Source organism: Populus alba, chromosome 11 (assembly GCF_005239225.2).
Source record: "Populus alba chromosome 11, ASM523922v2, whole genome shotgun sequence".
Lineage (NCBI taxonomy): Eukaryota > Viridiplantae > Streptophyta > Magnoliopsida > Malpighiales > Salicaceae > Populus > Populus alba.
This window is the reverse complement of record NC_133294.1, coordinates 20,306,170-20,321,228: the sequence shown is the minus strand read 5'-3', so window position 1 is coordinate 20,321,228 and position 15,059 is coordinate 20,306,170. Positions and strand designations below refer to the sequence as shown.

The following is a 15,059-nucleotide window of genomic DNA, read 5'->3' as shown; positions in this document are numbered from 1 at the left end:
AAAGTGCGCCCAATTGTGATATTTCTAAATTCCAAGCACGAGTGCTTTGATTAAAAACATTTTCAAGCAAATCGCACGTCGTCTTTAAAGAAAATCGAGAGGCACTCGATTGGCACGATGAACAAACACTCTTTTGTCTACTATTGTCTGGATATTGTTGTAATTTTAAAATATACTCCTAATTGGTAACCAACAATTTAAACCTAAAGATCCTTTTTATTCTCATTTCTTTATTTTTTTTTCTCTCCTTGCAGCCACCCACCTCTACTTCTCTTACCACCGCCCACAACCTTCTCTCTCTCTCTCTCTCTATGCCCAGATTGGCGACAATCTCTCTCTTTATAACATTGAAAGTTAGAGTTTTAAATGAGAGGTTAGGTTAATTAAATATAATTTAAGTTGATAATTAGATTATTTTGTTAAATAACCAATGATTTTAGGTTGATGTTGATTGTGAATTAATAAAGTTATGTGATAAAATAGTTAGTGTTGATTTAGATTGAATTATGAATTATACTGAATTGTATATAATATAATAATACTAACTATAAAATACATAAATTTGATTGATAATTTTGTTATGGTAGCAAAGTTTGATGAATTTAGGAGTTCACCGATTAATTTGATGAATTTAGGTTCCAGTCGATTATATTACCGTTATGGATTTCTTGGTAAATCACGCAATTTCATTAACCTTAATATATTAATAAATTAAAATTATATTTTATTGTGTTGTTTAACATGATATCCGATGATTTAGAAATGCTATGCTCCCATGGTAGTATCATTGTTAATACTGACAATGGTATTACTTATAATGGAGGAAGCTATGAATTCTTAATTGTTATATTAGACATTTCTCTTAACGAGTTATCTCAATTTTTATGTGGTCGATTTAGTTGAAATATATTTGAAAGAGAAGTTAAAATTACTCTGGGGATGTTGTAAACCAAGGCCAGTCAAGCTCATTATATCACTGTACTAATTTGTAGTGACGATAGTGTGAATTAAATGTTTGGGTTTACGAGGATTAATAAGATTAATATGTTGGAGCTCTATTTGAATAATTGAACTAGATAAGGAGACTCCTTTAGTATAGAGTTGACTTAGGTTTAAGTAACTCTTAAAAAACTACAAAGACATTATGAGTAGCTGGTCCATTTATGTTATGTGGCAATGCTACTAGACAAATATTGGTGCAAACAATGATTAATATGGAACCTTAACTGGGTATTAAATTGTCTCCATATTGTTATGGAGAATCCAGACCAAGCGATGACGAAGATGACCATCACATTGATAGAGTTGAGGTTGAGGAGAAAGACGAGGATGATGGGTTAATTAAGCTTGTTAATCAATACACGCCACCTCTTGCTCCTGAATTTGAGGTTGTGAGTGTGAATAACCAATACGAATGCAATAAGTGGGCTAATAGTCATAGGCATTCAAGCTTATCAGTTGATGAATTGAAGGTTAGAAAAAAAATTCAAAGACAAGTTTGAATGTGTTAATGCAGTAAATAAGTGACACATAAAGAACTCGTTGCAATACAAAGGTTCATCGTTCAACAAAAACCTATGTTCATTTGAAGTGTGTTCAGAAATCATTTTGTAGATGGTTTTCGCGTAGGAGATATCACTAAAAGCGACTACATCAAATTGATATGTCTAGGCATTAATTTTAAGACCTCCCCAACATATGTGATAGAGGACCAATTGATTTTGTATGCTCGAACATACGTGTTACATATGTTTGGAGGTCTTGTTTTCACAAATACTTTTGATAAAGCAGTAATGTTGTTTTTTTTTTTTTTTTACATTACTTGAGAATATTTGAGCTATTCCTAATCACAACCAAGGGGACTATTCTTGCATATCTATACGAGCAACTATGCAGAGCATGTCTAAAAAAAAAGATAAATTACCGGGTGCCTACCATTTTTTTAGGTATATATATTTAAAATTATTTGATTGTTAAAATTAATAGAATTATAAATGCTAACTTATAATTATCAATGTTAGTTAATATAGCTCGGTCATAAAAACATATTCATATTGAACGTCTAGAGAGTTAAGGTAATAATATGCTAGATATTGTCACTCATATGCCATTATCCATTGGTTTTAGATAATAAAAAATTAAAATTGATTATAGTCAATGAGTTATTTATATTAATTAAATGGAAAAAAAATATTAAGTTTGTGGTTTGTCATGTCAGATGACATGGAGCTAGATATTTCATAGTAAATCTCACTCATGTCCACGAGTTTTATCAAGATGAGTTGGTTGCACAATAATCACATCAGGTTTGTGTTACAAGTATATTGAATTTTTTGTTATTTGAACATAAATTATCTAATTTTGATTCGTTATCTAATATAAGTCTTTTATATATTATGATAAGTTATATGGATGTCATATATAGAAGACTTGATACTTCAAACTTTGCCCACATATGAAACTGTCTCCTCACTCTTATCTTCATCCTTGTCTGGTTGCCAAGGTAAATGTTAGGAGAATTGGTTGGTGATTCATTCATCTTACCTAGATCTCTAAGATGCTAGCAGAGATCATGTTTTTTTAAGAACGATATCCAATAATTAATAAAAATATCTACATGAAATGATATTTTTTTATTACACGTCGTTTCATTACACGTGCACAATCATGTTTCCCGGGATATCCATACAATCCAAAAATTGGATTGCATGGTACTCCAAGACTTAAAAACACTATTTAGTATTCGTTGTGATAATGTGAATTTTTTATTATTGGATAGAGCGACTAAAAAACCCTATTTTCATTCATCGAGGTAAAAAGGCTAACTCTGGTCCTTAGATTATCTTGAGAAAATTATATTAATATTTATTGGGAATTAAATAGTATTATGGTAGATATTTGTTTATAGGATTTTTATGAATTAATTATTCTTTGATTTTTTTATATAGCCACATGAAAACTTTTATTTTTGTTTATAACTTTTTTTTTACATTATAAATTTTTTTTTTATTAAATATAACATGCTAATAATAAACAAATATGTTTTCATAAAAATAATTAATAAAAGAATGAACGTTTTGTCTCTAAAAATAAAAATATTCACTCTTTTATTTAAATTATTAAGATACTTGCAAATATTCATTTAAATTATCTTATATATATTTTCAACTCTTATAAATATCTATTTTAATCATCTTATAAATAAATAAAAATTAGTTTTGAAAGTTAGGAACTTAACTATATAGACTACGATCGTATTATACTTAGACCCAACTTAAGAATAATAAAAAAAAAATCCTATCTTTTCCGAAACGCGTTTCGTCAGCGGCCTCAATGATTGGTCTTGTCTATTCTGAATAATAAATACTCCACGTGACTGCCTTACTTATTTCTGGAAAAGCAATTCTTTTTCTTTCGAGAATGCGAATGATTATCGATAGTTTTTGTCCCACCCGCATAATGTGCGCTATAGGTCCCCGCGAGAGGAAGCCAAGCAGATCTCGTCCAAGAGACATCCGTCCCCCTTAGCCACTCTCTCGCAAAAAACAAAAACCTAAAAAAAGTCCTAATTTACCACTCCTTTCGTCAAGAAAGTCTGGCGCCCCAACTTCCCTTGACGCTGTTTAAATAGAATTAGAATTCAATTTTGTCTCCTCTGCCTTGTTCACATTTTATCTCGAAAATACTCTTTCCAAGTTCTATCATCGTATTGTTTCTTCGAAGAAAATCCTTCCGAGACCATCTCTTCTTTTAAGATATGAAGAAACTGTATGCTTCACTATAATGATTCTTAGAGATGACAGTTCGTGACAAAAGCGAGACCAGAAAACAAAACACCAAAAAGATAAAAAAAATCACTCGAATCACAGCAACTTTCCCATTCTTCTAAATTTAACTATTCATTTTAGTATTTAGGTTTAAATCTACAGGTTTTTCAGTGCAATATTAAATAATAAATTGTTTTTTAAAAAAGTTTTGGTGAAGAAATGTATTAAAATAATATATATATATTTTTTAAAATTTATTTATAAAAAAATAATTTAAAATAAATTTATTATTTAAAAAAAATATAATTTAACCACAATTTCGGACACGTCTTACCCACGTCAGATCTCTAAAGACAGGAGACGTGCCCCGTATAACTTTTGGACACCACCAATTTTCTACTCATCTAGCCTAATCGCGGTGATTAAAATCGCTGTGTTTTGGGGTCCAGAGGGGAGAAAATTCTCTGGGCTACAGAAGGAGCACACGTGTTCAACTATTTCCACGGAGCACACGTGCTCAACTATCTCCCTTCTATTTCAATTCAAGATAGCGTTTAGAGGACATTAAAAAATGGGGTGAAAGGGTACAAAAGTAAATAATCTCAACCAATCATCCATCCCTAAAACCATATTAAAACTTGTAAAAATTAGCACAGCCACCGCACCTTTCGTTGTATTTTTTCTTTCTTCCTCTTTGACATTACATTCCTTAAGTTCTTAAGCTTTGAGTACAATGTACAGGAAGATTTTGATAAAATTATATAAATTCAAACTACAATTATTCAATACATACATTCAACAAGAAAAATATGTTGACATGTTTTAATGAACACAACTACTTAATACCAAGTTAACGTGGTGTAATATCATCTCTTCAAAGTCTCATTTTTTAAATAATATCTTATTGAAATTCTATATTATAATCAATAAATTTAATTTAATTATATAGCTAATACAGTTACGTAATTCGACTACATAAACACATATTGCATTTGACCTTTGTTGACAGACAATCATATATGCTTCACCAGTTTGCCTGCCTATCTTTAATAATTAATCCTCGCTGGCCATGCATGTGCTTCCTGGAGTCGACAGCAATAAGTGCTATTTGAAGAGGCTCATTTATCGAACACCTCAAGATAATCCCTAGAGCGGGAGATTAGTTTAATTGAGACTCAAAAGTTAGAAAATAAACAAAAAAAAAACAATAATCATCTTCCATAAAGCAGAGATTCAAAATAAAATTAAAAAGATTACAGTTAACTTGAACTAAACAAAGAACTTTAATAAAGATAACGCATAATTATCACGAGATTAGCGAAGGTACTTTTAAGCATGATTGAGGAGTGCATGTTCCGAACGAGAAAGCAAAACGATTACAATAATCACATATTTAGCATGATTGAGGGGTGCATATAAATAACCATTATCCTTGAAGTGACAAATCTGTGATGAGAGACGGTAGGCTCCATGGTTGCATGTCACTAAAACACATACAGCCTCTTGGGAGGCTGCTCCTTCAAGAACTAGAGGCACTCCTCTCATTCATGACATCAATCGATCATACAGCCTCGTGATTTAGTTTTTCAGAATTGCTGGCTACGGGCTTTGAATTTTGCAGCTAACACCCCAAGTTTACTCAATGTTTTCTGTCCAAGGTTTTAAAGTTCCTTTAAAACTTGAAAGTATGGTTGTGGTTATTTTTCAAAATATTTTTTACTTAAAAATATATTAAAATAATTTTTTTTTTTTTATCTTTTAAAAATTATTTTTAAAATACAAAAACAACAATGGTTAGCTGGCTCCATCGACACCTAATGTTAAATTGAGCCCAGGAGTCAAAGAAGGGATGAAACAGTAAAGCCCACACGAATCAAATCCAATCATACAGCTAGCATGGTGAAGAATTAAAAAAAAGCTGGGCTTGCCATGCTGGGCTTTACAACTATGGTATGCACCCATCGGATCTCGTCCTATCAGAAGATTAGTTTAAGATAGCGATCAAATCTCATCCAATCAGAAGATGTTTTCAGGATCAATATGATATTTCTTCACATCAAAGGATGTTTTTACTGTCATCATCAGATCTCTTCACATATTGGGAGATCGTTTTATGGTCCCTATTAAATTTCATCTTATCAAAAGACCATTTCAAGATCTTGTCCTTTAGGAAGAAGGCTCTTCCAATATCAAACTTGAGAATATCCTTTCATGATCTCTCTTCGTATCACAAGGATATTTCATAAACCCGTGTTCAATAACTTAATTCTCAATAAAAAAAATAAAATAAAATAGAAGGAAAATATTTATGTCTAGAGGTGAAAATTCCTAGTAATTGGTATAAAATCCTTAAATAAAATAAATAAAAAATAAAAAAAACTCATACCAGGCAACCCATTATGTAACCATCTTCTAAAACCCTATGATATTAAAAACTTTAGATATTTTTTTCATTTACTCTTAGTAATGTGGGGAGATCTAAAATTCTTTCACACCTTAGAGTTATCCAGCTTGGCTTTTTTCTTAGCATAGACGTGTGTCTCATAATAGAAATCATGCAATATGGTTTAAAAATTCCTTAAACAAAATAAATATAAAAAAATCACAATTTCTTAATATACTTCACACGTTAAAACTTACCTAATTTTATTATGGTTTTCCAAGACTCGCCTGGCTACCTTAGAGTTTGCAACATCCCATCAAAAAAATTTCTTATAATAATTTTTGTAAAATAATTAGTTTCTAAATTTAATACACACACAAAAATTATTGATTATTTATATACTAACCTTAAACTTCTCTCACCATTTCTCATAAAAAAAAATCATTTCAAAATGATCTTTAAGCTGGCTCCATTTAAGCAAAGTCATTTTCACTACTATTTAGCATACGCATGCGGCGTCACGATAATCATCATCCTGAATTAGGATTTTTAGATGCGTGAAAGAATAAGAAATTTTTGTATGGTTAAAAATGTTCAAAGTCGCCACCTAGTATTTTGATTATTAGAAACTATAAAACATCTTCAAAGTCTAGATAAGAATATTGGTTGTGTATAAAAATGATAATACCACCCCTACTACACCCCACCTAAAGTAAGCCGCATTATTTATTTATTTGATTACTACTAAGGTAATGTTGTGTTTTTTTAAACAATGGTCTATTTATTGGTTAATAAAGGTCCATTTTAGTATATGAATCATGACTTTATAGGTCAAGCCTAGTCATTCTAGAGTCATAACATATTTTTACATCTATTTCTTTTATATCAGGTATACATCTTATCTATAAGGTTATATAATCTTTTATATTAAAAATAAACAAATTGGTTTTCGGTGTTTTTGAAATTTACATCAAGCTTCTATAGTTTTAATAAACTTGTTATTAAATTCATGATGCATGTAAAATATAAAAACTACTTTTTTATTTTTAAGAAGTGCTAAATCATGGAAATATTTTTTTCTCTCTCATTTTTCTTTCATATATTTTAGGCCTGGCCATGAGAATTTCATATGGGAAGCATTCTGCATCTGTTTTGAGAACGCTAATTTTGTTTCCAGTGCTAGCTTTTATATCACTTTCTCTTTTTGGCGTCGGCAACTTATGCATGCAACAATAAGCATATAGAGCGAAATTGAAGAATCTTTGACATGCATATCCACGGGGACATCAGGGCATTTCGTTGAAAAACATCAATGAAGGAAATGCAGGAGGGAGAAACAAACATAGCCTTGGTGTCTCTTGTATGATTTGTTGGTTGAGAAAGCATGCTGTTTTCTTTACTTTGTTTTCTTTTTGTAATTATTAGTTGAATGATGTCCTCAAAGCTTATCTTATACATATGAGATGTCGTTTTTACTCTCCTGCAGATCAGACCTTATCTGGTTTGGCTGGAAGTCCTGCATATGTTGTCCCTGAAGTTCCATTGGGAAACTATTCTGAGAAGGTCGACATTTGGAGTGCTGATGTCATCCTACATGCTATCATGGTCGTAAGCCTTCCATTTCAAGCTGACTCCTTATAGGCTGGTTGAGGCAACCAAGAATGTCCAGCTTGATCTTCACACAGGGATAGGAGAGTCAATATCTAAACCTGCACGCGAACTGTTGCAAGGATGTTGACAAGGGATGCATAAGCCAGGATCACCATGCACAGATGAAGCACTTGATAAATATCTGAGACACAATGAACTAAGACGACGGACATATGATTGCATTTTGTTTTCTCTTCTGGGTTCACATGTCTGCTCGTATTGTGGCACTGGGATTTTTTTTGCAATTTTATCCAACTAGACGGGTAAGACTTAGACTACTTAGCGACAGCTTCTTTAATGAGTGGCAGTTTGCCTTTTAAGAGAGCCTCACTCTGTAGTTCCTTGTCTGCTTAGCAGCACCTTGATGACAAGCTTTCTAGGTGATTGCCTGTGTTTATCTCCTTGACGAAATCTCTATTGTATACTTGTCTCAGAGGTCTTTACATCTCTGGGAAGTAACCCCTCTGACTGAAAGAAGAATTTTCAGCTTCCGTGCTTTGCATGTGGTGAGCTGCCATTTAAATTAGATTGATGGTGCGTGATGCATCCTTACATGTCAAAAAACCTAATAATTCTTTGCAAGTTTCCCAAGTGTGAAATTAGGTTTTCCTTCTTGGTTGCTCGTTTCCGATTTAATCTCAATTTCTAGTAACTCCTCGTAGGTATTAGTAGAAAGTCCTCAATTCCCGGCCTTGAGGTGCTGGATTTTTAATTAAAGGCTACTCCATATTTCCTGAGTTGTAATTTAGAACTGCGTCAGTTTTTTATAGTGTACATTTGTTTGAGATTTTAACAAACTTATAGAACTTAAGAGTTACCATTTTCACTAGGTTTACAGTCCGTGCAATCTTGTCTGCTCGCAAACGTGATTGTCAAATCCATTTTAACCGAGCTCTTGTTAACTCTCTCGATTTATGCATTGTTTGTGATCTTTGATAAGTTTCCTGGACTCTATAATGGTGGAAAGTGGAGTTTTTCATAAATTTATTGCTGGTTCTACTGACTAAATTAACTGTTAACTAGTGTCTTCCCAGGGCATCCATGGATTTTGTTCTACCCAGAGCGCACCTTAAAGATACTGTCCATCAGGTCAAAAACAAAGAATCAAGTTGCAGAAACTTCGTCCCAACCTGCAAATGCACCTGTTAAAGTTGGCTGTCCCGAAGAGGACTCAAATCAGCTTCCATCTGATAGTTAAACCTGCAAGTCAGAAGAGCAGGACGAATATGAGCAAAAGAGGAGTAGATGTGGACCCACTGGCCCAATAGAGCCAGAGTGATCATCTAACATCACAGCGAACAATTAGTGTAGAGCATTTTGATTCAGCTGACAGATTAACACAACTAACGTTGCTCATCTCCACTGTTTTGTGAGCCGGGAGAGAAGATCTGAAACAGCCACACCTTAACTCCAATTTTCAGTGGGCACTGGGCGAAGATGGTTACAGAGCAACTTAACCATAGCTGGTAAATATGGTGTCATTTCTTTTTTATCAAACATGACTGTAACTTCTTTCAGTAGCCATGTTCTCGATTTAACTCCAATAATGTTTCTAGACTGATTGGCTGAGAAATTTGTTGAACAGAAATAGTGCCAATGAGCAATTATGATTTATGTTTTGATGTCAGTTTGCATGGATTAGTTCCTTGCTTTTCGAAGTCTGTTTTGGACGTAAAATTGCAGGCCCTTTCTAATTTGTTTCAAGGATCTGTGTTTTAAAAGGGCTCTTCACTTTGAGCTGCAGAGAAGCAATGATGTCGAAGTTGAACAACAGTTGATGCCCTCGGGATTGTAATGTATTGGCATTGCCTTCCTGATCCAATCCCTCTCAAATGCTAAACTCTGTGCCACCGTCAATTGTGGATCTCGATGCATAAAATCTTATAAACAATAGTTCCCCAGGTTCTGTTTCTAAACGTCAACTGCTGAACAGGCATAGTTCGATGAACATAGGAATGTAGACCCGTGACATCTTCTATTCTTCTCTCTTTAATTTTATGTTTGTAGCAAGTTGATGTGGTTTCAATAAGGTCTGGACGTTGGAAAAGTGAAAATCTTTTCGCTCGGAACACTAATCTTAGCCTCTCACGACTAGTTCTCCTCCGCAAGCAACGTGGCGTTATAATTTCATAAAACACAGGGTCAGTAGCTAATTAACAAGATTGGAACATGACATCATGGACAATAAATATTTAAACGCTGCCATTAATGTTTGGGAGTGCTGCATAAAATACTGGTTTATAAAAATTTAATTTTTTATATTTTTTATCGTTTTAATATATTAATGTTAAAAATAAAAAATTATTTTCATATATATCTAAAAAAATAGAAGCTGGCAGTAAAATAATCCTCATAGCTGGACCTGGAGGGGAGACTAGCTATATTTTATGCATTAACCTTTGACCAATCACGATTAACAGAATTGTTTATCAGGGCCACTTCAATCTCGAGAGCTCAACTCCTCACAAAAAGCCATAAAAGAGGCTACAGGTTTCCATCGCTTCCATTTCAAAACTAAGTTAGGTATGGATGTGGAAAAGACCACCAAAACATTTACCAAAAAGAAGAGTTCATGTCACTCAAACAAGATCATCACATGTGTTTTTCTACTGCCGCTGATTCCCATACTCGTGCATTTGCAAGCCTCCCCTTTCTATTTCTTTTCCTCTCCCACTGCTACTTCACGAGCTTTCTTCAACAAATGGAGAGGAATAGCACTTGACGCCTCCGCTGGTCCTTCTATCTCCAAAAACAGTGAAGGTTTGATCTCAAAGCTCCGAGAGTCAGTCACTTTCCTACCCCTGAAAGATCTGAGGTTCGCTCAAACTGCCATGGAGGGGAACACTTGGTTTATGAGCTCCTTGAACGACACCCATGAGGCAAACGAAGCTGAATACCTCTATTTCCCTTCACAAATGTCCAAGGGGCGGCTTCTATGCATCAAAGGACGTCACGCGACAGATGGCACCAAGAACTCATATGCCTTGGTTTGGCCAGAAGCTCTTCCGGACTCTGCCACACTCATGAAGGGCTTGACCTTTGTGTCAGACACATTCTATGATTATGGCAATTTGTGGCATGGATTGACTGGTATGGCGCCCTTTGTTGGTTGGTCTATGAAAAATAAGTGCCTGAATCCTACAAGATGGGTGCTGTTCCATTGGGGAGAGTTGAGGTCAAAAATGGGGTCATGGCTACAACACCTAATGCAAGCTAACTTTGGAGATGTTAAAATTGAGGGATTTGAAGGAGGAGAAGGGCCGTACTGCTTTGAGAAGGCAGTTGTGATGAGACATAACGAGGGAAGTATGGGAAAGGAAAGGAAGCTTCAGGTTTTCGACTTGTTGCGATGTAATGCTAGAAGATTTTGCGGTATAAGCCCTGAAGGGAAGGGACAGGAGACCAATGAAAGAGGTGAACCGGTTATAAGGCTGACGCTGCTCATGAGGACAGGTTCAAGGTCATTCAAGAATGCAAGCGCTGTGAGAGACATATTTGCACGGGAGTGTGCAAAGGTGGAGGGCTGCACATTCAAGGTAGCTCAGTCGGAAAATCTAAGCTTCTGCGACCAGGTTTGTTTGTCTGAAACCTCTACTCTATTGGATCCAAAAATTTTCTCTTTTCCTAGTCTTTTTACATTGAAAAAAAGATGATATCTTCAAAGAGAATTCATGCAAAAAACATAATATACCCAAGATATCGATACATTCATTACACTTAACATACATTTTTCTCTCAGCAAAGAAAAAACGACACTCATCTTATTTTACTCTATGACACTCATCTTATATTAATGACATAGCCCCTTCATTGTTACTGAGAAATCAAATTATCCAGCGTTCAATTTCTTTTGAACAAATGCTAGTGATCATGATGGTAAAATCTCTGGCTTAGTCAGGGACAACAACGGGCTGTGACTGGTTAGGTTGGGAGCAGAACTAATACAAGCGAATGCCAAAATAATCGAACTCCTACATACTCATCCGATTGGTCGAATGAAGAACATATAGAACATTTTGCAACTCACTGCTCATTAAGTTTCCTTAGCTGAAATTCTCTCTTGTACATGCTTACTAAACAACATGCAATGACAGTAGCAATAAGCCAACAGGAATTAATAAAAAGCTCGATGGTTCGAAATGTCTTGCTGCAATCTAGCTCATTCTTTTAACAATTGTGTTCATCATTCAGGTCAGAGTAATGACTTACACCGATGTTGTCGCATCCCCACATGGTGCTCAATTGACAAACATGCTTTTCATGGACAGAAACAGTAGTGTGATGGAGTTCTTCCCTAAAGGATGGTTAGAGCTCGCCGGAGTGGGTCAGTACGCACATCACTGGATGGCAGACCAATCTGGCATGAATCACCGAGGTGCATGGTGGGATCCACTGGACAAAAAGGAATGTCCATTTCCTCAACAAGATCTAGATTGCTTTAATTTTTACAAAAATGGGAAAGTTGGTCACAATGAAACCCATTTTGCAGAGTGGGCAAGAATTGTTCTCGACCAAGTTAGGATAAGCAAGATGCAAATTGCCACTAGGAGTCCCACTAACAAGCCACAGCCAAACTCAATTGCCTGCAAGTGCTAGTGTATTTGTTCACTTGGCATTTTACAATCTTAAATTATAGGGCACACTTGAGTGCTAACAGCAAAATTTGATGAAATAATGCTTTGTTCTTGTACACGAGAAACAAGAGGAAAACATGCAGTGATATTCTCTTTATATAGCATTCAACTACAATTATAAGGAATTTTTCAAATGTTGCATTAAAATTGAAGAAGCTGCCAGGAAGATTTACAATTGAACCTACATTTTAACTTTTTTTTTTATTAATATGGGTGTCTGAGCCCACTTACGCGCACCTCGACTAATCCCACGGATCCTAAAGTTAACGATCATGTAAACCTCTAATGCCCCCGCGGTTTATGAGATCCGAACTAGTGACTTTTAGGAAGCAAACCTAAAACCTGACTAGTTGAGCTACACCCCTCAGGGTTCCTGCATTTCAACTCTTGATACATCCAAAGGATGAGCATTGCTTTAACAGATACTTTGGTGCTCAATAGACCTCATCTTCTAGACATTTTGGACCACAGATAAAACACCAAGAAACAAAACAGTGCAAAAACAACCACATGAACAATATGGTTTCCACCATTCTTGATGATACTCTTGTTTAATTTCCTAAGGTTTTTCTTCACACCAGCTTGAGCTTTCATCACAGTCATTTGCTGTTATGTCATTCAAAGGAACCTTTCAGAAGGCAGTTGCAGATTTTTGTAATGGGCCGATGTTTCATTTACTAAAAATAAATATTCAACATCTCAAGTTGTTTTCTATATCTGAGAATCAGTATTTTCAGTTATGGGCAGATAACTGTCCTCTTCTTTTACAATATAATGCGCTATCTCTAAAGTTCAGTAATTTTATCCACCATTTCCTTGCCCTTTTAAAATTTCACAGGGCCATTGTGTTTTGTTTCAATTTTTTTATTAAAAAAAAAGGTTGAAACTAGCAGACTAGCAATTCAAAAAGAAATCATTATATCATAGGAGTGGCAACGTTGAGCAAACCAAAAACAAAAGGATGGCAGAAGTTAGTGTGCACAAATGTAAAAAAAAAAAAGAAGGTTTAAGCATATACCAGAGTCTCTAAGAAATCCTTCTCATATTTTGCTTCTGATTCTATCTCTTGAGCCACCTACACCATATGATTAAATTGGAGCTTGAACATTACAACAGAGGAAACTTCGAACAATTCTGCACTCAAACTGACCACATCAGATGGTAATGTTAAATTTCAAATGGAAAGATCTTCATCATAAAAATATGCGAACAGTATAAACACAGAAAAATCATCAACAGTAGTTTTTATTTTTGCAGGAAATGTGCCCAAATTCCATACGATAACAAACACAGACCAATCCTGGCTTCGATAGCCAAGAATGGCATGCATGTACTTCCTCAGAGTCTTTAAAGCAATCAATCCACCATAATTCCTTCTTCACTGGGAAAAACCCCAAGAAAGGACCTTATCTTGTTTCTTCTTTTATTAAATATAATAAAATATCCAGAGTCCAATAACAAATTGACAACAGTTTTGTAAAATCCCATGAAAGAACAATTTCACAAACCCAGAGTTGATCAATCACAGACATCTTCAACTATGACCAAAGATCATAGAACTTAGGGTCTTCGATACAACCTTGACGGTCTTTTTCTCACTCGACGACTCATCTTCCTGGCATGCACTGTTAACATTTCAATTGCACTAGAAAGCCAGCCGATACTAAACCAGTAGGAACAGATGTCATAAAAATAAACCCCGAAACAACATCTTACATGCCAAGGAGAAACAGCAAGTGGAGCTGCCCAAATTTGCCACACAGCCAGGCTTGTTTGTGTGATTGAGTATTAGAAAATCTAATCTTTAATAAATCACTCCATTTTACAGCCCTCGAGCAAAATATTAGTTCAACAATACAGAAACATGTCCGCTTTTTTCCAGAGGAATTGCTTTTCCTTCATTAAGCAACCTCAACAATTTTTATATATATAAAAAATAAAAATAAAGAGGAGCTTGCGTTTCTTAATTGCCTAACTTGGCTACGAAGGCCAGTGATCTCATCGTCCAAATCCCAATGGATCGGGTCAATCCGCAATTGTATTTCATCGGAGCTCGCCACGGGTCTCGTGCTAAGTCCCTCTCTACAAACATTTGAAAAGAATTAATAAAGGAATCATAAACCCTAAATTTGAGAATAGCAAATACCTTGATCTGTAAGGAGCAGCGCCTCTGTAAAAAGAACCGCCTCTTCGGTTCAAACGAGCCTCCGTTCAACAAAAACTTTTTTCCTTGAAGCAAATTTAGAGGTGAAGCCAAATTAAAAAGGCCGGAGATTTGCGCGAGTTTTAAAATTCGAAGAATTGGTTGGGGGGTGGCGTTTTTTCGAGCGAGTTTCAAAAATTTTATGTTCCACGTATTAATTACTTTTTAAATAATTTTAAAGAAAAAAAAAGATATATATATATATATAATAAAATTTATAAACTATTATTATTTTTTTAATTATATTTATTTTTTCCAAATAAATTTATAAAATAACTAATAAAATATCATTGATTATTTCATACCATTATAAAATTTCCTATTTTTATGTGTATCAATAGTATTTTTTTTTTCAAACAATAAAGTGCATTATTTATTTGGCTTTGATTCTCAACTTACACGTGCAATCATCTCATAATTAT

General features: G+C 34.5%; 1 protein-coding gene and 2 long non-coding RNA genes across 6 annotated transcripts; 2 read left to right on the top strand and 1 right to left on the bottom strand.

The window, feature by feature from the left end:
• The first annotated feature begins 7,167 nt into the window (after positions 1-7,167).
• LOC140956127 (uncharacterized) lies at positions 7,168-9,504 on the top strand. Its single transcript, XR_012171191.1, has 2 exons — positions 7,168-7,510; positions 7,637-9,504. It is a non-coding gene; the product is annotated as an uncharacterized lncRNA (long non-coding RNA).
• A 752-nt stretch (positions 9,505-10,256) lies between these two features.
• LOC118031582 (uncharacterized) lies at positions 10,257-12,396 on the top strand. Its single transcript, XM_035036040.2, has 2 exons — positions 10,257-11,372; positions 11,992-12,396. The coding sequence occupies exons 1-2, from the start codon at positions 10,326-10,328 to the stop codon at positions 12,394-12,396; spliced, it is 1,452 nt and encodes a 483-aa protein (XP_034891931.1). The 5' UTR covers positions 10,257-10,325.
• On the bottom strand, positions 11,469-14,777 carry LOC118031583 (uncharacterized). Of its 4 annotated transcripts, none has more exons than XR_012171301.1 (3): positions 14,581-14,777; positions 13,453-14,516; positions 11,469-12,236 (listed from the first exon to the last, which is right to left on the bottom strand). It is a non-coding gene; the product is annotated as an uncharacterized lncRNA (long non-coding RNA). The 4 variants fall into 4 exon arrangements; XR_004684550.2 differs by having other exon boundaries at positions 11,469-12,383; positions 14,581-14,776; XR_004684552.2 differs by having other exon boundaries at positions 11,469-12,192; positions 14,581-14,776.
• Between the last annotated feature and the right edge of the window lie 282 nt (positions 14,778-15,059).